General features: G+C 39.1%; 1 protein-coding gene across 2 annotated transcripts in view; it reads left to right on the forward strand.

Moving 5' to 3' along the window:
- Positions 1-23170, forward strand: part of LOC127415827 (tyrosine-protein kinase SRK2-like) — a 36931-nt gene extending 13761 nt beyond the window's left edge. The window contains exons 3-9 of one of the 2 annotated variants that reach the window (XM_051654806.1): positions 3809-3859; positions 10878-11041; positions 11212-11380; positions 11532-11690; positions 17538-17719; positions 18269-18446; positions 20884-23170. In XM_051654806.1, the coding sequence (XP_051510766.1) occupies positions 3809-3859; positions 10878-11041; positions 11212-11380; positions 11532-11690; positions 17538-17719; positions 18269-18446; positions 20884-21071 (1091 nt within the window). In that variant the 3' untranslated portion in view covers positions 21072-23170. The remainder of the gene's footprint in view (positions 1-3808; positions 3860-10877; positions 11042-11211; positions 11381-11531; positions 11691-17537; positions 17720-18268; positions 18447-20883) is intronic. The other variant, XM_051654807.1, reaches the window with a different exon arrangement.
- The last annotated feature ends 2119 nt before the right edge of the window (positions 23171-25289 follow it).

The raw sequence follows: 25289 nt of genomic DNA on the forward strand, positions 1-25289 counted from the left end.
AACACACACACACACACAGATCAAAGACTTATTTATATATATCTTCTTCAGAAGATGATGAAGCTGCAGTCCCCTCCACAGTAGCACCGCCTCACAAAAGGAAAAGGTGTCAGGTGTTTCCCAGTAAAAAGGATGTGAGAGGCAGCATGATATGCACAAACTGCAAAAAAAAAAAAAAAAAAAACATTTGCAAGGCTCACACCTTTTTCGTGACCTTCTGCCAGATGTGCATGGATTCATGAAAAAAGACTATAGTTTCTGATACTTAGTATCATTCTCACTGTTCTGTACTGTTCTTGTTTTTGTTTGTTTTTTTTTTGTTGTTTTTTTTTTTAACATTTTTACCATGGTTGTTTTTTTATTTTTTTATAAATTATTTATTTGTGGTTGCTCTTTATTGCTATTCAGTTTCTGAATGTTCAGGATTTTGATGCCTGAAAAAATGCCAAGTTTGCTGTTGCAGATGTTGTTCTAGAACTATGTTCATCGCTCACTCCTGTTCATTTCTTTTTTGTAATTAAATTTTTTTATTGATTCATATATTAAACAAATAAATCCAAATTACCCAATCCTCTAAATACCCCTTCTTCAAAAGCTGCCACCCTCCCCATCTCCGCACACTATCCCGAAGGTGTATTATTCCACAAAACAAACTCCAGCCGCTAGGCGGAACCAGCACAAAAAGAAACAAAAAAGGCGCCCAGCCTCCTCGGACGGTCAAGAGTATATTCAGCAAGACAGCCCATTTGGAGGCATGTGAGAAACACACCATGACTTCCTCAGTCCATTGGTTTTATGAAAGACATTGCTTGTTGTGGGCATGTAAATATTTTGCAGCCATCATTAGTATCTATTCTCAATTTGGCCGGGAACTTCAGTGTAAAGCGTTTCTTGGAGTGTTATTCCACAAAACTAAATCCAGCCGCTAGGTGGAACCAAAACAAAAAGAAACAAAAATGGTGCCCAGCTTCCTCAGACAGCCAAGAGTATGTACAGCGAGACAGCCCACTCGGGGGCCATATGAAAGTCACCAAATGGTTTACTCACCCATTGACTCTATGAAAGACAATGCTTGTTGTGGGCATGTAAATATTTTGTGGCCATCCTTAGTATCTAATCTCACTTTGGCTGGAAACATCAGAGCAAAAGCTATCTTCCGTTGATGTAAGAGTTTCTTGCATTCCTTGAAACAATGGGCATCTCTCTTGTCGAATTCACAAAATCTGGGAACGAAAATGCTGTGACTCTTCCAAGAAAGCTTTCCTTTGCTCCTCGCCTCGCGCAACACGAGATCTTTATCGGATGATCTCAGAAATTTGGCCAGAATTGATCGGGGCATGTCTCCCTCAGTGGATCTCTGTGCTGGGATTCTGTGAGCTCACTCGATTTCCAACTTATGGCCTGTTATGTCGAGCAGACTCGGAAAGAGCTCATCTAGGAATTTCACCATATCTCGGCCTTCTTCATGCTCAGGAATTCCAACAATCAGGACGTTATTTCGCAGGCTCCAATTCTCAAAGTCTTCCAGTTTTTCCAAAATGCATTCCACGTCTATCTTGGTCGCTAGCGGATTAGCAGCTAACACGCTCTCTGATGACTCCAGATAATCGATCCATCTGTCGCCCTCCGACAATCTTGTAACCAACTCAGAGAATTTAGATTCCATCGCTGTAATTGATCGACGTATTACAGCAAGATCCTCCAAGTCAGCAACAACCTTCATCAGCATCACAGATATGCTCGCCAGTTGATGCTGGATTTCTCCCGCTGCACCGTCCAAACCGAGTCCCTGGTATGCGGGCCTGTCAGAGGTTTCAGCTTGAGCATGTAAGTCTTTTAATATCTCTAGAGCCCGAGGATTTTGAATTCTTTGCCATGTTGACTTCAAAGAACAGATATGTAGCAGGGTGTATCGAATCTCACTGGATTATAACATAAAAATAATTAAAAACTAGCAAAGTGCGCAGAGCTCGTTGTTTACATTTCCGCTCCTCGCATGGTGTCATGTGACTCGCACTCCTGTTCATTTCTGTTTATTGCTGTTGGTTTTATTGACATGTTTTATTTCTTCTTATTAACTTAATGCATTATTAAATTGGGATGTTTGAAATAAATAATAGGTGACTAAAATCTTACTCTTAGTCTTGTCTTTGTAGTGCCATGGCATGTAATCATTTAAGGGGCATCATTGCAAAAACTGACACTTCAAAACACCTACAAAAATAAAAATGAAAAAAAAAAGCTAAAATTTGACAAAAATACTATCTTTAATGTCTTTGATAATGTCTATGTGTATATCCAAATGCATAACTTGTTTAAGAACTGAAAACAGTAGGGACCTGGGTAGCTCAGCGAGTACTGACACTGACTACCACCCCTGGAGTCGCGAGTTCAAATCCAGGGTGTGCTGAGTGACTCCAGCCAGGTCTCCTAAGCAACCAGTTGCAAGGGAGGGTAGAGTCACATGGGGTAACCTCTTCATGGTTGCGATTAGTGGTTCTCGCTCTCAGTGGGGCACGTGGTAAATTGTGCGTGGATCACGGAGAGTAGCATGGGTCTCCACATGCAGAGTCTCCGCGGTGTCATGAACAATGAGCCACGTGATAAGATGGGTGGATTGACGGTCTAAGAAGCGGAGGCAACTGAGACTTGTCCTCTGCCACTCGGATTGAGGTGAGTAACCGTGCCACCACGAGGACCTACTAAGTAATGGGAATTGGAAATTCCAAATTGGGAGAAAATGGGATTAAAAAAAAAAGAATGAAAAATAAACCAGTTTGCCACAACCAGACATATGAATGGACCTCTGCTGCCACCTGCTGGTTATATATTGTAAATAAATACCACAACCAAGTCAAAATTGACCCACAATTACTTTAAGGTAAAGCATAAAGGAAGAGAGTACAAGGGTTAAAACAGAAACCATAGTATGTCTTAAAGTCTTACCAGAAAAGAGAGCTCTTCAGCACAAGTATTCATTTGCCAGTTGATGTCATGCTGCTACTTGGCCAAGGACTCATTTTAATTTGTTTAAAGATTACATTTAAAACCACTTATTACTGCCTATCACATCTTTGTATACCAATTATTAGATGAATATTGCTTGTTTAACATGACGAATATTAGTGCATTTATGTGCCTAGTGTTAGCTTGTATGGTATTTGTATGATATATGCTGTGCCTGTAGCATAAACACATGTAGGAATCATAAAGGGCCACACTTACATTGTGCTGTTCATTTCTCTATGTTCCCAGCAACCCCACAGCCCCTTTTCTTTCACTTTCCAATCTTAAAGGTATAGTTCACCCAAAAATGAAAATTCTTTCATCATATATGACTTTCTTTCTTCTGCAAAACACAAATGAAGATTTTTAGAAGAATATCTTAGCTCTGTTGGTCCATCCAAAACAAGTGAATGGTGGCCAGAACTCAGAAGGTCTAAAGTTTTGTAGCTGGAACTGTAAAGGATTAAACGAACCAATTAAGCATAGTAGAGTGCTTCAGCATCTCCGGCATTTGGGAGCTCAGATTGTATTCTTGCAGAAGACTCACTTGAAGGTCTCAGATCACTCTAGGTTGTGGAAGAGCTGGGTTGGCCAACTATACCATTCAGCTTACCAAAGTAAGGCTAGAGGCGCTGCTATTCTAATTCACAAATCTGTACCTTTTCCCCTCCAACGTCATCTCAGACACCAATGGTAGATATATTATCGTCACTGGAAGTATCTATAACACTAAGTTGATTCTTGCTAATATATATACACCAAACTGGGACGATGATACCTTTTTTCGCACTTTTTTCTCTAGGCTCCCAAAGATTCACTGTTACGGACTCCTGGAGTTTTTTCAACCCCACAGGTAGAGAGCATTCATATTTCTCCCCTGTGCATCATACTTACACCTGCACTGATTACTTTTTTTACTCATATCCTCTGTTCGCTCTTGTTCACACAACTCCATTGTCAAGCACCTCTGACCTTAGATTTAGCAGTAAATGGAAGACCTGAGTCCTGCATACTTTGGTGTTTCAACCCGCGCTTCCTGTCTGATGACAAATTTGTCTCATTCCTGACTGTTCAGATTGATCTCTTTAGTGCCACAAATGAGACACCTGGTGTCTCACCATCTCTTCTCTGGGAGATTTTAAGGCCTAAATTAGGGGACAAGTTATGTCATATACTAGTTTTTATAGGAAACAGAGGAAAAGAGACTGTCCAAGCTGATGATTCAGATATCACAGCTAGACAATATATATGCAGTTTCACCTTCCCCGATGGTATACAAGGATCGCCTCTCACTACAAGCGGAATTTGATATTTTGTCAACAGCTCAAGTTGAAGACATGCTACTCAAATTACAATATACTCATCATAAGTATGGGGATAAGGCAAATAAATTACTCTCCCACCAACTTCGTCAGACATCCCTGACCCATCAAATTCCTCAAATCCTGACTCCCACGGGTGTAACGACTGATCCTCAGCTAATTAATAATCAATCTAGGGACTTCTATGCCAATCTCTACACTTCCGAACAGTCAGCTGACCCTGCAATCCTCGACTTTTCAGCGCGCTTGCGGTCCCCGCCATTGAAACACCTTTCAAGCTCCGATTAGAAGAGCCCATAACAATTGAGGAGATTTCATGAGCAGCAGAGACAATGCAGCGTTCCAAGTGTCCCGGACCAGATGGGTTTCCTGTCGAGTTTTACAAGAAGTTCATGGTTAAGATAGCCCCCTCCTGATCAACATGTTTACCTATTCATTGGACACCACCTCTCTATCTCAATCCTTAACACAGGCCTCTATTTCATTAATTTAAAAAAAGAACAAGGACCCCCTTTCCTGCTGCTCCTACCGCCCAATTTCATTTCTTAACATGGACTACAAAATATTAGCTAAGTTATTAGCTATGTGTCTTGAAACGGTCCTGCCATCTATAACTTCCCCTGACCAGTCAGCCTTTATTAAGAACAGACACATTTTTTCGAATATTAGATGCTTATTTAATGTTATGTATAACCCCTCAAGCTCAAAGAACCCCGAATTGGTAATCTCATTGGACGCCTAGAAGGCTTTTGACAGAGTGGAGTGGGGATATCTCTTCTGTACGTTGGAGAAATTTGGCTTTAGCAAGAGATTAATTGCTTGGGTCAAGCATGGCCTGTTATGTCGAGCATTTCCCCACTTGCGTCTGTCAGAACGAATAACAACCACTCAAATTATTTCCCTCTTTTTAGGGGCACAAGATAGGTTTGCCTGATGTCCTCTTTGCCATTGCCATTGAGCCCCATGCTATTGTGCTCCGATCTAACCCTCATTTCACTGGTGTGACCAGGTACGGCGAGGAGCAGAGAGTATCGCTTTGCACGGATGACCTTCTTCTCTATGTCTCTGGGCCTGAAACATCAATACCTAGCATGCTTTCTGTTCTTAACTATTTCAGTCTCAACTCAGGCTACAGGCTGAATTTTTATAAGAGTGAACTCTTCCCTCTAAATGCTGCAGCTCGCAAATATCCACTTCACATAATACCCTTCAGAATTGTTCGGGACAATTTCACGTACTTGGGGGTTCAAGTCACTGCCAACTTCAAGAATCTTTTCAAGTATAATTTTACCCCTCTCCTCATTTGAGTACAGCAGGACTTTAAGAGGTGGTCATTACTCCCTTTATCTCTAGCTGGTCAAATTAATTCAGTTAAAATGAATATCCTGCCCAAATTTTCCTTTTAATTTCAATGCCTTCCGATTTTTATCCTAAAATCATTCTTTCAAAAACTTGACGGGATTATTTCAGGATTTATCTGGAGTAAAAAGAATCCAAGAATCTGCAAAGTGTACCTGCAGGGACCAAAGAGGTTGGGGGGCATGGCCCTACCAAATTTTATCTTCTATTACTGGGCGGCTAATTTCCGTACCCTTCAATATTGGTTACGTGCAGATAGTCCGCATAATGACTCAGTTTGGTTGAGGCTGGAAGCGTCTTCCTGAAGGCCATTTTCGTTGGCTGCTTTGGTTTATACCCCCGATGGCCCGAACTGCTCAGAATACCTCAAAAACATTTTAGTTAAGACGACTTTCAAAATCTGGAACCAATTTAGTCGCCACTTTAGACTGCAAACTTTCTCACTACAGGCTCCTGAATCTAAAAATCATGCCTTCTATCCCTCTCTTGCAGATGGGGCTTTTTCTATATGGTCGAACCTGGACATAAAATCATTCAATGATTTGTATATGGAGGACACCTTTGCATCCTTCCAACAGATTTCAGCTAAATTTAACATCCCAAAAAGTATATCTAAATTTTTTTATAAGTTCGTAGCTTTGTCCAGGGTACAAGCTCCCAATTTCCTTCCCAGCCTGTAAACCCCCGTATTGATGCCTTTTTATTACCACCCCCTATGGCAAAAGGCATCATCTCCTGTGGATATGAGAGAATTTTCTCTCTTCAGAGTTCCTTATCATTGTTAGCGGTCAAAACATTATGGAAGCAGGATATAGGCGAAGAAATTAACGACGACCTATGGGATGATATTCTCCTCCAGATCCACCCTTCATCTATATGTGCCAAACAGGATCTAATCCAATGCAATATTGTACACTGTACTCACTGGACAAAACTCAGGCTTTCTCAAATCTATCCTGATATTAATCCCACTTGTGACAGGTGTCGACTAGCTCCTGCCGCTCTAATACATATGTTGTGGTCTTGCCCATCTCTCCATAAATATTGGTCCAGTATCTTTAAAACATTATCAAGGGTACTTCAGGTGCCCTTAGATTCAGTTGCATTCACAGCACTCTTTGGGGTGTTACTGGATACAGTTGTCCTGCCTAAATTTAATGCAGACCTTGTGGCTTTCTTGACCCTATTGGCTAGACGACTGATATTACTTAGTTGGAAATCATCTTCTCCTCCATTCCATGAGGCCTGGATTAGAGATGTTCTTTATTTCAGTAAATTAGAAAAGATTAAGCACAGTGGATCTACACTGTAAAAAAAATCCTGTTGTTTTTACAAAAATAATTTCGCAGCTGTAGTTGCCAGAATAATTATGTAAAAAATACAGTAAAAATGTAAACAACTTTACAGAACAACCTGTAAATTTTACAGTTTAAAACTGTTGTAATTTACATGACCACGATGGCACTGTAAAAAAAAAAAAAAAAAAATCTGTTAAATTTACAGTAAAAAAAAAAAGTCATAAACTTTATATTAGCCTTCTGAAACTGTAAAAATCTGCTTTTTACTTTATAAGGTATTTGTTGTAACTACAGAAGAGCACATGATGACATGAAGTTCACCAATAGTGGCTTTTCCAGGAGCAATGACCAATAAACATGTCACTCACACAAACACTAAACACCATCAGGGTAACACATGTGAAATTAAAATAATGTAATAAACATTAACTAAACTACATCAAATATAAAACAGTACATCCCGATGTATGTAACTGATATTAAAAATAAGAAGAAACTTAACTATTCCCATAAAATATAATGAAATGTAATGGGTCATGCAGGGAATTGTGGGAACGCCCGATTACTGCTTTATACTGTAATTTTAACAATAATTTGCTATAAAAAGTAAATGTACTCTCTTGCTAAACATGTAATTTTTTTTACCATTAATTATACAGGAAAATCATACTTTTTCAATCTAAAAAAAAATATTTTTACAACATTTTATTGTAAAAACTACTGTAATGTCTTTTAAAATATATTAAACATTTTTATTGCATATTTTACAGTTAATACTCGTTAATCAGTTAACGTTTTATTTCTGTAGCATTTTTACAATCTCTTTTACTGTTAAAATTACAGACATTTTTTACAGTGTACGGTTACATTTTTTAAAACATGGCAACCCCACTTTCATCATATAAATACGTTATAGTTCCAGAGTGTACCTCAGTGATGCTGGCTGCTGGTTATTATTATTATTTTTTTTTTTATCTTTATTGCTCTTTCTGTTTAATTTGGCTCCTTTGATTATTCAGTATCAATTGGTAGTGCTAATAGTATTTATTTTGTAAGTCATCATTAAGAACATGTTTCTTGTTTGCAGTTTTTGTGTGTGTGTGTGTGTGTGTGCTTAATGTTTTTTTGTTTTGTTGTTTTTTTCTCCTTGTTTTTCAATATAATGTTTATGTGATTTTATTTTCTGTATGTGTGTTAAAATATGTGTTGAAACAATTTCACAAAACACTGTTTACAATGTGAACAAACACTTTATTCAGCATATTAAGGCAGAATAAAAGAAATCCATACAACTCCAGTAGTTTAATCCATGTCTTCAGAAGTGAAATGATAGGTGTGGGTGAGAAACAGATCAAATTTTAAGTCCTTTTTCTGACTATAAATCTCCACCTTTGACCAGCCCCAACCAGTAGGTGGTGACTGGAATAATAACTTTATTAATAGTGTTAAATAGCTACATATGATAAAACAAGATATTTTAGTTGAGGATGTAGAGGAGAAAAGCTTTAAAACAATACATGAAAAAGAAGGATATCAAGTGTAGATTTTAAAAAGGCATAAGCACAAAATAGCCGCTTTTCCACTATCAGGCTAGTGTGAGCCAGGGCTATCAACAGGCCAGCCGGGGCCAGTAGCCTCGGACCTCGAGTCGTGAGACCAAAATCAATCTGTGTTCTCACCATCAAGCCAAAAGCCCCGCAGCTAAAACCCATCCTTAATACGCCTCCCTGGTGCCGTCACACACCCCATCCATTTCACAAGCAAGAGCGAAGCTCAAGCTGAGGTATCATGCTATCTAGAATATTAGGGATGCACCGATCATGATTTTTCATGGCTGATTCCGATTGCTGATTTTTTACAAGCAAATGGGCCGATTCCGATACCGATTGCCGATTTTTTTCTTTGTTTAAGCAACAGACAAGAAAGAATGAAAGAGTTAATCAAAAAGATGTTTATTTGCTCTTTTACAGGCCAAACTGACCTTAATGAAAAAATATCTGTAGCTATGTGAAACTAGAGGCAACAACTGTATATTAAGCACTAGTGGTGCACCGATCAGGAAATTTGAGGCCAGTACGATTTCCTATTTTTTTAACACTAAGATCGTCCGATACCGATTTTTTTTTAAAGTGCCCTTTGCCACACTTTTGCAAGTTATATGCTGCAGTTATGTTTATGCCCCACACAGTAAAATTACAGTAACACTTTACAAAAAGGTTCAATTTATCAATATTATTTAACAACATTACTGTAGTTAACATGAACTAAGAACTTAATGTTAGTTACAACATATACTAATACATATTTAAAATTAAAAGTTGTACTAGTAACATTAATGCACTATGAACTAACATGAACTAACAATGAACAATTGTATTTTTATTAACTAACATTGATTAATAAATGCTTTAAAAATATGTTGTTCATTGTTTGTTCATGATACCTATTGCATTAACTAATGTTAAAGAAAGGAAACCTTTTTTATTAAGTTTACCAAAATTACATTAAAATTACATTAATTGTGAATTGCTAACATTTATTTGTATTGAAAACAGTTATTAATAGTTCTGTTGTCAATATCAAAAGGTCATTGTGACATACTGGCAACCAGTAAAAACCATGAGAGCATCACACACAGCAGAGATACTTTCAAGCTCTAAAACTGCTCCAGTGAGAAATCATTAATATCTATGATTGTTTACTGTTGAAGGGAGTGAAGCTAGAAGCGATCATGATTGCTCAAACAGTCTCTATAGCTCAACACGTCTGGTTGTCACAACTCACGTCATGTATCATGTATTTGCATGTTTATTTGTTGTTAAATTCGTTTTTATACCCGTTAGCAACCTCTATATCCTCTTCCTGCTCACTATGCAGCGAGTCAGAATTACTACCGTAATGAAAATGGGCAGCTTAATATTCATACACATGTAATTCTTACACATTTTTAAAAACAAACTGGCATATTCATTTGAATTACAGCATGTCTGAAAGTTTAAATTCGTGTGCTTAGAATTGCCAACAACTCACCCTCCAAAGGCCACTCTGTCATGCATCAAGGGCTGAGCAAGCGCTCATTCTTTAGAGTAGCAGTGTAATAAAAGTGTAATTCAATGTTATGTTGTGGGTCATTCTACTGATATGGTGCCATTTGTCTGCTTTGTGTGTCCCCATGACTTCTGATATTTAACAGGATACTGAAATCCCTTTATTTGATAAATTTAACTCTATTTATTGTGTAATGCAAATAAATAAATAAATAATAAAATAAACTTTAAAAATAACACATTCACTGTATTTTTTGTATTATATTTTTCTATATAAAATTATATTTTATATTTTTTTTGTATATATTTTTAAGTGCCCATTTATAACCATTACATTTTAATGGTTTAAATATAAAAAAAATAAAAAAAATGTATGTAAGTCTTTCTATTACTTTTATTTAAATTAATATAATATTCTCTCACTTTCTCTTATTAGACTTTTTATTGTGTGATTTATTACAAGGCTCAAAGAAAGTGAGCAATATTGACTTTCTGTTGAATTGAATTTACTGTTAGCTGTTTAAATAAATAAATTCCAAACTTACTGTGTCAGGGTTAAAATAATGTAGCTCTATCAGTGGTAGGCTTAAGGTTAACAATAAATTACCATTTGTGCTGTGCAAGGCTGTTACCACATAATTAGAGTTGGGTTAAGAATCAACCATTAAAACACCCTAACTGTTTGTATACTAATCTGAATATTGAAGACGATGCATACTCCTTTAATGGTCTGAATCAGAATCTAATATTCCAGAGGGGCGTGTTATAATTATTCTTATAGTATTAGTCCATCTTTCATTGTGACTGCTTGCATTGAATGCTTCCATTTACTTTCTATCTTGCAGTGCTGGACAACACACAGGTGAAGCATTATATAATCAGGAAGTTGGATAATGGTGGCTACTTCATGTCAAGGAGTCTGACTTTTACGACACTGAGAGAACTAGTGGAGCACTACTCCAAAAACGATGATGGCCTCTGTATCCGTCTCAGAGAACCCTGCAAAAAAGTGTGAAACATTTACGATTGTATTTAATATTAATTGTCATAGAACAAAGGTTGCTATTGTGAATAGATGGGTTTTGCAAAGGAGAGTAAAGAAAAGTGAACTGAAGGATTAGGGACCCATCTACTGAATTGTCAAAAATTTTTGTTTATTATTGTTTGTGTGTGTATTAGACGATAGCTCCAGAGACCTATGGTCTATCTTATAACACAGTGGATCAATGGGAGATTCCACGTACCTCTGTGAAACTCCTGAAGAAGCTGGGAGCTGGGCAGTTTGGGGAGGTGTTTGAAGGCATATGGAATGGCACAACACCTGTCGCTGTCAAAACACTCAAACCAGGTACAAACACCAATACACATAGACAAAATGGACAATACGGGTACACACTGAAAGACATAAACTCCAAATGTCTCCTAGACACAAACATAGTGTACATGCACATCTGAGATCTCATGCTTTGGTTCAAAAGCTGTACTTCTGTGTGTGACAGGAACTATGGATGTGAATGACTTCCTGCGAGAAGCTCAGATCATGAAGAGACTCCGTCACTCCAGACTGATCCAGCTGTATGCTGTCTGCACTATGGAGGAACCAATCTATATCATCACAGAGCTCATGAGCAACGGAAGCCTTCTTGAATACCTGCAGAGTAAGACACATGCACAAATACTGTATATGGCATACACACACATGCTACAGGTCTCAATGGTATGCACATAATTTAAGGATTTATTACAGATTTCAGAGTTCAGAGATCTAAATTATTATATGCCACGTGCGAAGCCATTGCAAAATAGCTGATATACACATGTGAATTACAGTAAATGCACAAAGCTGATTGGTTGTCTAAACTGTATTTTATGGCATTAGAATTGTTTGTTGTGATTGTTATTATTAATACATTTCATTTTTTATTTATCATTGGTGTCTTTTATCATATTGTTGTTGCCGCCATTTTATAAAACCAACAAGCAAATCAAGGCCTTGCGTTAAACTGATTTTAATATGGTTAACACCTGCATCACTAGTGTCTCCAAATGGAAATGTAAGCGGAGCGTAGTTCTAGTGGGAAGACTAGCAGCTGTACATCATTGCACCATTAGCTAGGTTGCTCCTAGCCAATCACATGTAAGCCAGTGCTTTATAAGTCTGCTCACAATCTATCACATTGCGTTTCAGTGTGCTAACACGGCAACCTCCGCCACCCCACCACCACCAGTTGAGTCCCGTCCTGCACGGGGGTAGGCTCCTCGCCCCTGCCTCCTATCTCCGGCAGGATATGACGGTTCCGAGTACAACTTCTTCGGACCGCCAGACGGGGCTTACGCCAAAGAGAAACATTACATTTCTGTTTTATATTCATCAAATAAATGTCATCTTAAATTTCACTCAAGTCTGCGAGTCTTCCTGATAGAACTGACTTTCCGAACACTCACGCCTTTGGTTGAGCAAATATATACTGTAGTCCTGCCCTAAACTCATGCCATTATTTGAGTTACTAAGTCACGGTGGTCGGGCACTCAAACAAACATAACAATGTTTTGATTGTGCCACAGTGTCTCTGATTTTGGGGAAATCAAACTATGGATGGCTTACTTATAGTGGTTTCTGTATATTAAACTGGGACAGAATATTGCATTTTAAAATCGAAAGATTAGACATTTTACCTTTGACTGTGGTAAAATATTATAGAGTACTGCCTTTCAGGGCTTATTGTTTTATAGGGTGGTAATCATGTTTTTGTTGGAGTTTGTTGCAAAGAGTTGAGAACTAACTGAAGATTGATTTGAAACAAGGTAGTAATTTAGGCACAAGGAAAAACAGAGATGAAAGCAAAGAAAAGAGAGAGAGGCAATCGTAGCCTTGTTTACCCATGCTGTGAAGCTTCCATTGTGAATGGCTTACAGTAAGTCAGCAATTGGTATAATAAGTCTGTTTAAGCATTGGGGCAGGGGAAGAAGCACTATGTTTAGCAATATTATTGTGAGTTTAATAACTTATTATAAGATTTTTAATAGACTTAAATGTTCCACAGTTTGTATAGGGGGTATGGAATTGAAATGAAATGGAAAACATTGCCTTGAAGGGGTCATATCATGAGAAATCAAATTGTCCTTGATGTACTATGAAAATGCACTGCAACCTACAGAACTACAAATTTCCTCCCCAGTCCAAAAGACCATTTTTGAAACATAACTGCATAAACAGTGATGCATTCTGAATTTGTCACGCCACAGATGAATGAATCAATACATGACCATCCTAAACAACAGAGAACTAATGATACGAGTAAAATGAGAACAAGTTCTCCAAACCATTGGGCCTAATTCACTAATAATTGTGTGGACTTTGCATACTTCTATGCACAGGAAAACTTCTCAGAGAAAATTCCCGCCAGATTCACAACAGATGCGTATGCACATTAATTTGTTCTTAACCTCGTTCTAATGTTAATGAATCTGGATTATGGGGTGGTCACACTACACTTCGTTCTCCATTCACTCCTATACAAATGCACCTGAACGTGGAAGACCGAAAATGCATGTTCATGTGAAGACATTTTGTACGATGCTGCGTATCAAAGTTCAAGTTTGGTGAACTCTGAACTGCGAATCTGCATGACGAGACGACGCGTGACCAATAGAAGATGGGAATGACACACACTGACCTCTTGGCTCAATACAAAGGATACACATTTCAAAGCTGTGTGTTTTTATTGTTGCTGGAAAGTGAGTAGACAGTATATTTTAGCAGTTTTAATATAGTATGTTTTGATTTTTTGTGAAGTGTTTTTTACTTAAACCAAAGCTCTCCTGCCTGACATCCTATCAAGCTATAAACTGTATAAGCAGCTGCTTAAGGCCCCTGAGCCACCAGGGGCCCCCACAAAGCATGGTCATTTTTTTGGGGGGGGAACACACACACACACACACACACACACACACACACACATATATATTTATATATATGGAATTTGAGAAGAAAGAAATCGCTGAAGAGCTGGAATCATCTTCCGGATTGCATCGGAGTTCTGTTGATGTTTAGTTTGTGAAAATGACTGTCTGACTCCTCAATCAGCCTATTACAAGACTACTTGCCAAATAAATAAATAAATAGACATGAAACACTGATTTTTGCTGAAATTATGTAATTATGTGAGAAGAAATAAATAGCTGAACAGCTGAAATCAACCTCCAGTTTGCGTCGGAGTTCTGTTGGTGTTTACTTTGTAAAAATGACCGTCTGACTCCTCAATATTCAGCCTATTACAAGATCACTTGCCAAATAAATAAATAAATGCACATGAAACATTGATTTGAGTTTAAATTATTTTATTAGCTTACTTGTAGAATCGCACAGTGAGCTGAGAAGCAGGTGAGATGTCTAAATCCCCAGATGTGCGGTAGTAACAGAGCAATATCTGACCTCTGGATGGCGCCATTGACCAATCAGACTCGATTATTCCAGAGAACCATGTAATAACTACAGGTGTAGACAATACTGTTGTCACAATAGACATATACCGATCAGCCACAACATTAAAACCACCTGCCTAATATTGTGTCGGTCCCCCTCGTGCCACCAAAACAGCACCAACCCGCATTCTGAGATGCTATTCTTCTCACCACAATTGTATGAGTTATCGGAGATACCGTACACTTTGTCAGTTCGAACTAGTCTGGCCATTCTCTGTTGACCTCTCTCATCAACTGGATGTTTTTTGTTTTTGGCAACATTCTGAGTACATTCTAGAGACTGTTGTGTGTGAAAATCCCAGGACATCAGCAGTTACAGAAATACTCAAACCAGCCCGTCTGGCACCAACAATCATCCATGTGATTATCTAATCAGCCAATCATGTGGCAGCAGTGCAGTGCATAAAATCATTCAGATACGGGTCATGAGCTTCAGTTAATGTTCACATCAACCATCAGAATGTGATCAGTGATTTAGACCATGGCATGGTTGTTGGTGCTAGATGGGCTGGTTTGAGTATTTCTGTAACTGCAGATCTCCTGGGATTTTCACACACAACAGTCACTAGGGTTTTCTCAGAATGGTGCCAAAAACAAAAAACATCCAGTGAGTGGCAGTTCTGTGGATGGAAACGCCTTGTGATGAGAGAGGTCAGCAGAGAATGGCCAGACTGGTTTGAACTGACAAAGTCAACGGTAACTCAGATAACAGCTCTGTACAATTGTGGTGAGAAGAATTTCATCTTAGAATGCTATTCTGAGATGCGGGTTGGTGCTATTTTGGCGGCATGAGGGGGACCTACACAATTTTAGGCAGGTGGCTTTAATGTTGTGGCTGATCGGTGTAGTGTACAGTAGCTTGCCAAGATTAGCTCACAGACTCAATGCTATCTTCGTGGGGATGGGGGTCCTCCGAGTAGGATTTCACTTAGGGCCCTCATATGCTCAGAAATGGCCCGCATCACATACTGGTCCTTTGGTCTGAAAAAAAATTAGCATGCTGAAAGCCTAGTGTGACCGCCACTTTATTCTCAATTAAGGAGCATGTGCACACAGTAGGTAATTTGCATAAAACACACCTTAAACAATCTACATATAAGGGCTTTCATCACCACCGCACCTGTTCAGTTGCATATGTGTAGGAAAAGATGCCCCCTAAAAAACATAAAACAGCGCAGTTCAGCAAAACAATTTTGAATGATTTTATAATATGTAGAGTACTACTGTAGACATTGGATGAACTGAAGGCGTGTTGGAGCGCTGCTTGTGTAGGAGCATTTATCTGTCTCATCGTCTACAGGTTCAAGCTGTGCGTGTGGTCCAGTGCTCGAAGTGGAAAGAAATCATTTGGGCACCTGCTGCCTTCCTTGGATATGGTAGCCGTTATTCAGGCTCCCTCACCGAATCAAACCCTGATTCTCCATTATTTGTGTTCACCATGGCAGGTGCCTAAAGTACCATCAAAAAGAAAATGAGTAATTGTCGGCACAGGAGGTGCGTGATCAGCCCGAGGTTATCTAGAGTCACCAAAACTGCATGCCAGGAACAAACCCAGGCAACTTTGTACAATTGGCGAAACTTCACTAATGTTTTTCCCCACTTTCTGTGGGTAAAATTGGCATATATAAATTTCCAAGAGGTATACCCTCGGCTCGACTGCATATCCTAGCCCAGAAACTTGTGTGGAGCAGTGCACACTTATTCAGAAAGTGCAACGCATGTCCCGGACATTAAAAAAAAAAACATGAGAGCGGATTTACTGAGTGGAGAATGGAGACTTCACCCACAAGCGGTGAACCAGGCGTGGGAGAGATACGGGCAAGCTGCCTTATCTCTTCGCATTGCCTGAAAACGCTCATTCACTTTCGTCTGAACCGCTGTCAAAAACGAAAACCATGTGCGAGAAACCCAGTGTGTGTTTAGGAGAAACTGATAAGGACCTGGGCGTTTAGCAAGCCAGGTATACTTACTTGTAGAGACTGAACGGCAGCCAAAGAAAATATTAGTTTTGAGATTTTAAACTTACGTAAATTAAACTTCAATATCAGCATTCAGCATTTTGTATATCTGTATGTATAGTGTCTTATAATGAATTGGAAATGTACACTTAAGTTTCACTTGCCAATAAAGTTTGATATTAATTTTATCTGCCCATTTGACCCTTTTAGTTAAAAAAAGAGAAACAAATGTTTTCTTTGGCTAGTCGCACATGGGAATGAAAAAAACAATAACTGTGCATGGATGCATTTCGGCACGCACAGTGTTCTCCAGAGTGTCAGGGTATGAATTCAAACTAAAATAAAGGCTTCTTAATTTTTGTACCAGAAGAAATGCCTTGGACTATTTCTACAAATGCAATGACGACACCCTACCAAAGAGCATCTTTTGAGATTTTATCTTTACTACAGAACGAGGACCTTTCAGCAAGTAGCATCTTAAACATATTCTTCAGATATACTTAATAATGTTTTAATGTATATCTAAAAAACCTCTTGTTCATTGTATGAACAACCTTAGCTATAAGTGTCAGCTCTTAATATTTATCTTTGGGAGTCTTGTACACAGGCTTGTAGTGAGGGGTTAGCATGATACAGTTCCATATCAGCCGTAATTGGTTTTCACAGTGTGTGAAGGATGATTTAGTACTGACAGTGTGACCTGCAAGTTTTCTGTTAACGTGCTTCTTATCCTTTTTGTAATTCTATTAATCTTTAAAATGTGTTTTCACATGTACTACAGTCCACCCAATTCTTCAATCAGACTGTGCTTTTTCATGGTGTCTCTATTCTATCTGACATTGGGGCTAAGGTTCAGAGCCAATGTCATGGAGACCTTTCCCCAAACTGGTTCACACATATTCAAGCCAAACCTGAAGCAGAGGGAGGGTTAGCAGCCCACTCAGTGTTGATTAAAGTCTGCCTTGTGTTAATTGTACGCCACAATGGTGCATAAATGTTATTTATTCCCTGTCTATATGTCTCTCTCTCCTCTCTGTCCCACAATCTCTCTCTTTTATACAGAAGATAGAGGTGCTCATCTGTGTCTGTCTGATCAGGTAGAAATGGGAGCACAGGTGGCAGCTGGCATGGCATATCTCGAGTTGCAGAACTACATCCACAGAGACCTTGCAGCCCGAAATGTTCTGGTGGGAGATCACAATGTGTGTAAAGTGGCCGACTTTGGTCTAGCACGAGTATTTCTGGTGAGAAATATCCTCTAGTTTTATGAAAAGTTTAACCACAACCCCTCAGATAGCCTTTAGGAGAGTGCTTATCAACTGGTGGGTCGCAGGTCTGTCAAAAAGGGGGAAAAAAACAATGCTAAACACAAAATAATAAAATGCAACCAATCATAAAAATAAATAAATCAATAGGCTCATCAACTTTTAAGTACCGTACACACATACAACGACTTTAGTGTCTGTACTGTGAAGTCATTAGTGGGAGTTTCTACTGCTGTCGCTCTAACGTTATTGACGTACCTGTCAGTTGGTAATATAGCTAATACTAATACAATACTTGACCCAGTGATAAAATTGTCAATATTAATTTTGCATCTTGTTTGGCCAATGCAGTTCATTTTTGTTTACTTTTGTACAATAAACAGTTTTGGTACTGTGTTTGGTCGCACACGATGAAACCTGTGTCCTAAATCCAGTTGAGAACCACTGGTATAGGTTATGCACAGATGCTTATAAAAGAATACAAAAAAAACTATTAAATTCCCTTTTCTTTCTTTTTTTGCTCTTCAGATGGACAACGACAACAGTGGTGAGAATGTTTATGAGGCCAAAGAAGGAAGCAAATTTCCAGTAAAATGGACTGCACCCGAGGCCATCCATGAGAACAAATTTACCATAAAATCTGACGTCTGGTCTTTCGGCATCCTGCTGTATGAAATTATGACTTTTGGAACGATGCCTTACCCAAGTATGTCATTCTGATGTATCACTGCACTTATTGGGAATGTTGGGGTGGAGTTTTAGTTTGAGTACTATAGTCTAGAAAAAAGCAGACAAAACGACACTGATGAGTCACTTACTTTGATGTCTCTGATTCATCTCTTAAATGTGATGGCTTCATTTGACTCTCATTTGCATAAAGTTTAGAGAGATCAATCTAAGCTAGTCAGAAACTCTGTTTAGCTTTAATCAATGATCTTTTTGGAACTCTTTTTTTATCTCAAAAGAAAAGAGAGAGAGAGAGAGAAAAAAACACTTGTTCTGAAATCTTTGAGTTTCTGACTACAGAAATGTAAACACAATTCAGGGAAGAAAAACTGAACAAAAGTAAATATGCTGTATATGCTATGCCCTTTTACACTATAATTTTATGTTAGTAGTTTCGGCTTAAGGCCCCATTTAAATGAAAATACCAGGTTCAATACAAGTTAAGCTCAATCGACTGCATTTGTGGCATAATATTGATTACCACAAGTTTGACATGGACTTCTTTTTCTTTAAAAATACAAATAGTACAAATCTGGGTTATATTGAGGCACTTACAATGGAAGTAAATGGGGCCAATCCCTAAATGTTAAAATACTCACCGTTTCAAAAGTATAGCCACAAGATGTAAAAAATGTAATTTTATAAACATGATTTTAGTGTGGAAAACAAAAATCACTTTCTAACATTTTCTGTCTAAAGTTATATAAAATTTGACAACTTCGTTGCCATGACGACATAACACTTTACCCTAAAATGATGATTTAAACAACTTTACAGCTCAAATAATACACCAGTTTTAACAGAAGAATTGTTTTTTTATTTTATAATATTATAAGCTTCAAATTTCTGCCTTTAAACCCTCCAAAAATTGTCCCCATTCACTTCCATTGTAAGTGACTCACTGTAACCTTGATTTTTAATTTATTTTTTAAAGCAAAAGAGGCACAAGTTTATTTATTTATTTATTTTGTGGTAATCAACATGCTGTCGATTGAGCTTAACTTGTATTGAACCCAAATTATAGTTTACCTTTAAGCCAAATCTCTCAAGTGGTGCAGAATTTCTACAATTAAATTAATTAATATTTGCATAATCTTCAGTAACTGCAAATCTGTCAGTTTGTTTTTGATAGATGAGATAACTGTCGATATTAGAGGTAGCACGTAATTAGTGTAAAGATAAGTGGCTTTCACATAATCCCAAAATAGTAACATTTCATACGACTTAATACTTTTTTGCTGCACCTTCAATGATGCGCTCTGCTTTTTACAGTACCATTGTCACATATTCCGGATGACAGGAGAAGGTCGTCAAGCTTGGATTCTGTTTTATGTCGTCAAGCTTGGATTCTTTTCCTTGTTCCTGTTTGTATTCTTTTATAGGGTTTGTAGTCCGTTGTAGTTCTGTTTTGTCATTGGTCTGTTTGATTATCTGTTCCTTGTGTTTATTGTTTGCGTGTTATCCTGTTTTGTATTTAAGTGACCTGTTTTCAGTTCTGATAACAGAATACAAACAGGAAAGGGGAACAAGGAACAGAAAACAGGGATGATGACCTCTAGCGGTCGTCCAGATCATTACACAGATACGCAGAACAAATACAGAACAGAGTAACAAAATATAACACAAACATAAAACAGAGTCCAAGCTTGACAACCTTCACCAGTCATCCGGACTATGTGACAACCGTAAAAAACAACCATGCGGGGCCTGGGTAGCTCAGCAAGTAAAGACGCTGACTACTACCCCTGGAGTCACGAGTTCGAATCCAGGGCGTGCTGAGTGACTCCAGCCAGGTCTCCTAAGCAACCAAATTGGCCCAGTTGCTAGGGTGGGTAGAGTCACATGTGGTAACCTCCTAGTACTTGCTATAATGTGTGGTTCTCGCTCTCGGTGGGGTGCGTGGTGAATTGTGCGTGGATGCCACGGAGAATAGCGTGGGCCTCCACACGTGCTATGTCTCCACGGTAATGCGCTCAACAAGCCACGTGATAAGATGTGCGGATTGACGGTCTCAGATGCGGAGGCAACTGAGATTCGTCCTCCACCACCCAGATTGAGGTGAGTCACTATGCCACCATGAGAACTTAGAGCGCATTGGGAATTGGGCATTCCAAATTGGGAAACAACCCCCCCCCCCCAAAAAAAAACAAAACAACCACGCAAGTAAAGTATGAAAGACTTTTTCTTGCATAAGAATTATTCTTGCGTACCAACAGCTTGCATAAACTGGCGGCACTCTCTTCTGTTCCTTCTTCACATAACAGTCTGCCCTGCATATTTGGAGCTGCATATATACACACTAGCAAGTTCTGCCTCTTATTTTTTTCCCCCACTTCAAGCACTGGTAATTTAAAGATTTTCAACCTCATCACAGCATTAAAGAGTTTTGATACTGATTTTCATTTTTCTTTCTCCAGCTATGACAAACAATCAAGTGGTACAAAAGTTGCCCACCGGCTACAGGATGCCATGCCCCCTTACCTGCCCGAAATATGTGTATGAGATCATGTGTGATTGCTGGAGGGAGTTCCCTGCAGACAGACCCACTTTTGAAACTCTGCAGTGGAAACTGGAGGACTTCTTTGAGGCTGATGTCACCTCTTAAGATGATGCAAACTACTTCTAAAAAAAAAAAAAAAAAAAAAAAAAAAAAAAAAAAATACTACTGCTTACAAACTCAACTTAACTGCAGATGAGCTAAGCAGAAGTTCTGGCAAGCAAACTTGAGATGCTTTTTTAGGATGAAATGAGCCAGCTTAACATTTTTCCCAAGAGAAAGAAACATACAGTTATCACTGAGTGTTTTCTCTATACAAACTACATTAGCTAAATCAAATTTATATTCTGAACCATCTGACTAATACCTTGTTTTATGACCTCATACAAACTCTGTCAAAGTCTGTGAAGGCATATCTGCATTTGTTTGTTGGCTTGTATTTATGTCAGCAACAACATGTGGGTTTATAGTGACTTTGTGCATGCACAGCTCATGCTGGCACTGTGAAACTGTGGACTGTGACAGGATTTTCACAGTTTTATGTTGAAAATGTATGCACTGGACATTTAAGTGCAGCTGCTATTAAGGAATAAATAAACTGAGCATGAGTGACTGACAGGTATGGAAACAGGTGCCATTGCAGCCTGTATGACCAGTTTAAATAGTGAATGAGTCACTCTAGATGTTAGACCAACCTGCTCAATTTCACAAGATAGGAACAAACAGTGCAACATTGCAACAGTGACATAAGACTACTTTGAGCCAGAATAAAGAATGTGACTATTAGCTGCATAGTCACAATTGTTAATTTTCTTTAAATTAATTTTAGATCTGAATAGAGATTTTCTTAGAGATTAATTTACTGACTGTGTAAATAAGAGAATGTTTATTTCAGAAATATAGCAAAGTCTACAGACCAAAATTAATTTGACAAAAATACGTACTGTAAGTGTAATGTATAATACATAAATAATCAGTACTTTGTAAGCTAATCAAGCTGCAAGTGGCATTATCCCAACGTAACTGAAGGATAAATAATTTAAATATATTATGCATTTGCATATTTTATGTGTATTATATGACATACATAATGGATTAAACTACACTCTAGATTGTCCAGTTAGTGTGACAAGGGAAGTGAATGAAGACAGTTATCATAAGTTACTGGTAACACTTTAAAATAAGGTTCCATTTGTTACCATTAGTGAACAACATTAGTTAACATGAACTAGCAATGAATACTTCTACAGGTCAGGACTGCAGGCAGGCCAATCTAGCACCCACACTCTCTGCTTACACAGCCATGCACTTGTAATCCTGCCAGTATGTGGTTTGAAGTTGTCTTGCTGGAAAATGCAGGGACGTCCCTGGAAAAGACGGTGTTGGATGACAGTATATGTTGCTCCAAAATTTTTACATATCTGTCTGCATTAATGGTGCCCTCACAGATGTGCGAGTTACCCATGCCATGACACACCCCTGGCCCATACAGGCATTGGCTTTTGGACCTGACGCTGATAACAGCTTGGATGGTCCATTTCCTCTTTGGCCCGAGAACATGACAACTGTGTTTTTCAAAAACTATTTGAAATGTGGACTCGTCGGACAAAAAACACGGTTCCACTGTTCTACTCTCCATCTAATATGACCAAACCCAGAGAAGTCAGCAGCACTTCTGGACAGTGTTGGTGTTGACTAACAAATGTTTACTAAAGTAATCCCAAGCCCATGTTCATGATATCCATTACAAATGAATGATGGTTTTTAAGACAGTGATGTCTGAGGGATAGGAGATCACGCGCATTCAGAAGTGGTTTTCGTCTTGCCCTTTACGCACTGAGATTTGACCAGATTCCTTGAATCTTTTAACTATATTGTGCACTGTAGAGGGTGAAATGGCCAAAATCCTTCCAATTTGTCTTTGGAAAACATTGTTCTCAAAGTGCTGGATTATTTGCTGAAGAATCTGTTGGCAAATTGAAAAGTCTCAACCGATCCTTGCTCTTGAAGGTCTAGGCTGTTGTCAGAGGCTCCTTATATACTATGACATGATTGCATAACCTATTTAACATCTCCTGTTTCACATCACCTTGTTGTTTCAATTAGTTAGTGTAACAGGACTGGTCGTTGAGGGAATGAGGAAGCATGGTTCAGGTATTTTCACACTGTTTATTCACAATAAACACTCAATGGTATGGGTTTAACACTCTAACGCGTTTTCACTGCTGTGTGGCACTCTCTCTCTCCCTTGGGCTCTGGTGTGGGCTCCTCTTATCACTCTTCCTGAATTACTGCAACAAGAAGCAGCTGTTAGACCTAATTTTCACCCAGGGATGAATCCTTACCACTTCCCCTCCCCCTGGACAGACACTCAACCACGCCCTTGCCACGCACCCCCACTGGCTGACTTAGGCTAGGGAGCCATCCGCCCTGCCCACCACCTCGAACTTAAAAGGCTGTAATGCCAGATACCAATAGGTGATCAGATGCGTTAGTATCCATCATGCGGTGGAGCCACTGGAGCGGGGTGTGATCTGAACAGAATGTGAAGGCCCACCCCAGCAGGTAGTAACAGAGACTGAGGACAGCCCACTTAATGGCCAAGCATTCCTTCTCCACAGTGCTGTACTTAGTCTCTCTCAAAGAGAGCTTCCGAATAATATACAGCACTGGCCGTTCCTACCCCTTCACCACCTGCGAGAGCACCGTCTGAAGCATCCGTCTGTAAAAATGAAAGTCAGGTGTATGTAAAAGTGGCCCGCCACAAAGTACAGCTTTCACCTGCATAAACACCTGCTGACACTGCTCCGTCCAGGGGACTGGATCTGGTGCTGCCTTTTTAGTAAGATCAGTCAGCGAGCTGGGGCTCTTCAAAATGCAAACGTTCATCGTCGGAGTCCCGCTCTTCTTCTGAGAAAAATGTGAACTCTTCATCACTATCCAGGACCATCTGTAGAGCTTCCTCACCTGTGTAATGTACCATCTTCCAAACGCACAAGAACGTAAATGAATCTGATGATGAACTTGATGCTTTTTAAGGCATTGTTGGGGGCGTTTACCATTTGCATTGATCGTCTCAGCACATTACTGTATGAATAGCGCCCTCTGCGCGTGGGTGGGATCACATTAGCGATAATTAGCTGAGCCAGGAGAACTGTACATCTCTTTAGTTTCATACAGATTACATTGCAGGAGAATGTTTGTTTTAAATTGTTTTATTTAAAAGTAGACATTTTAAGCTTTCTTTAGACATATGTTTCATGTTTGTCTGATAAGTATTCGCTGAGTTTCAGTTCATTTTTGTGATGTGTTTCAGAAAGATGCTTGTGGAGACAGAGACGGCTGAAAGCGCACCCTGTTTATTTTCTTTATTTTACAAAAGCACAAGGTTTTGTTGTTATTGTGAGTGTACACAAATAAAAGTAGACCCTTTATAGTCTCTAATGATGTCTTACACTTATCTGTATGCCCAAAAATGATGGAGTATTTGAAGTTGTTTCCGCTGTTATGAGGAAAAAATCCAGCAGGACGCGTCGGTGCGTCCTTCGACCCCTGAGGGTTAATACCCAACAATTCGTATAGCTTGAGTTGTGTACGTGACATGAAAGTAGTGCCTTAATCAGTGAGGATTTTTTCCAGAGATAATTTTCAGAAATAATTCTGAAGAGTGCCTCCGCAACACTGCGTGCTGAGATGTTGCGCAAAGGCTAACACAAAGCGATGTCCGTGTGCCATCCTTTCTAAAGGCCCGACGAGGTCCATGCCAATTCTCTCAAAGGGGACGTCGATTAATGGCAGAGGGTGCAATGGTGCTCTTGAGGTGGCCAGTGGATTCACCACCTGACATGCATGGCATGCCGCACACCACCAGCGAACATCCTTGTGAATGCCTGGCCAATAGAAACGGGCCATTAGACAGTTTAGTGTTTTTTCTCGCCCTAAGTGACCAACCATTGGATTATGATTAGCCGCCTGGAACAGCATTTCCTGACGGCTCTTCGGTATCAACAATTGGGTTGTATATTCTTTTGTCTGAGCATCCTGCATCACTCGATACAACCTATCTTTAATAATTGAAATGTACGGATAAGTGAGTGCAACATCTGGCTGGAGACATTGACCATCAATCACTTCCACTTAATCAAAGGCGTGCCTAAGGTCTCGTCTCGCGACTGCTCCAGAGGGAAATCCCCAGCAGGGAAACCTCCAAAGGCTGGAGAAGCCGAGACTTCCCCTTCCCTTACGTCATCCTGACATGGAGCTGACGTAGATGGCCCTGGCTCCACCTCCCAGGCCAACGAGTCACACACCACACACCGATATACT

The sequence above is a fragment of the Myxocyprinus asiaticus genome, chromosome 25 (assembly GCF_019703515.2).
Source record: "Myxocyprinus asiaticus isolate MX2 ecotype Aquarium Trade chromosome 25, UBuf_Myxa_2, whole genome shotgun sequence".
Lineage (NCBI taxonomy): Eukaryota > Metazoa > Chordata > Actinopteri > Cypriniformes > Catostomidae > Myxocyprinus > Myxocyprinus asiaticus.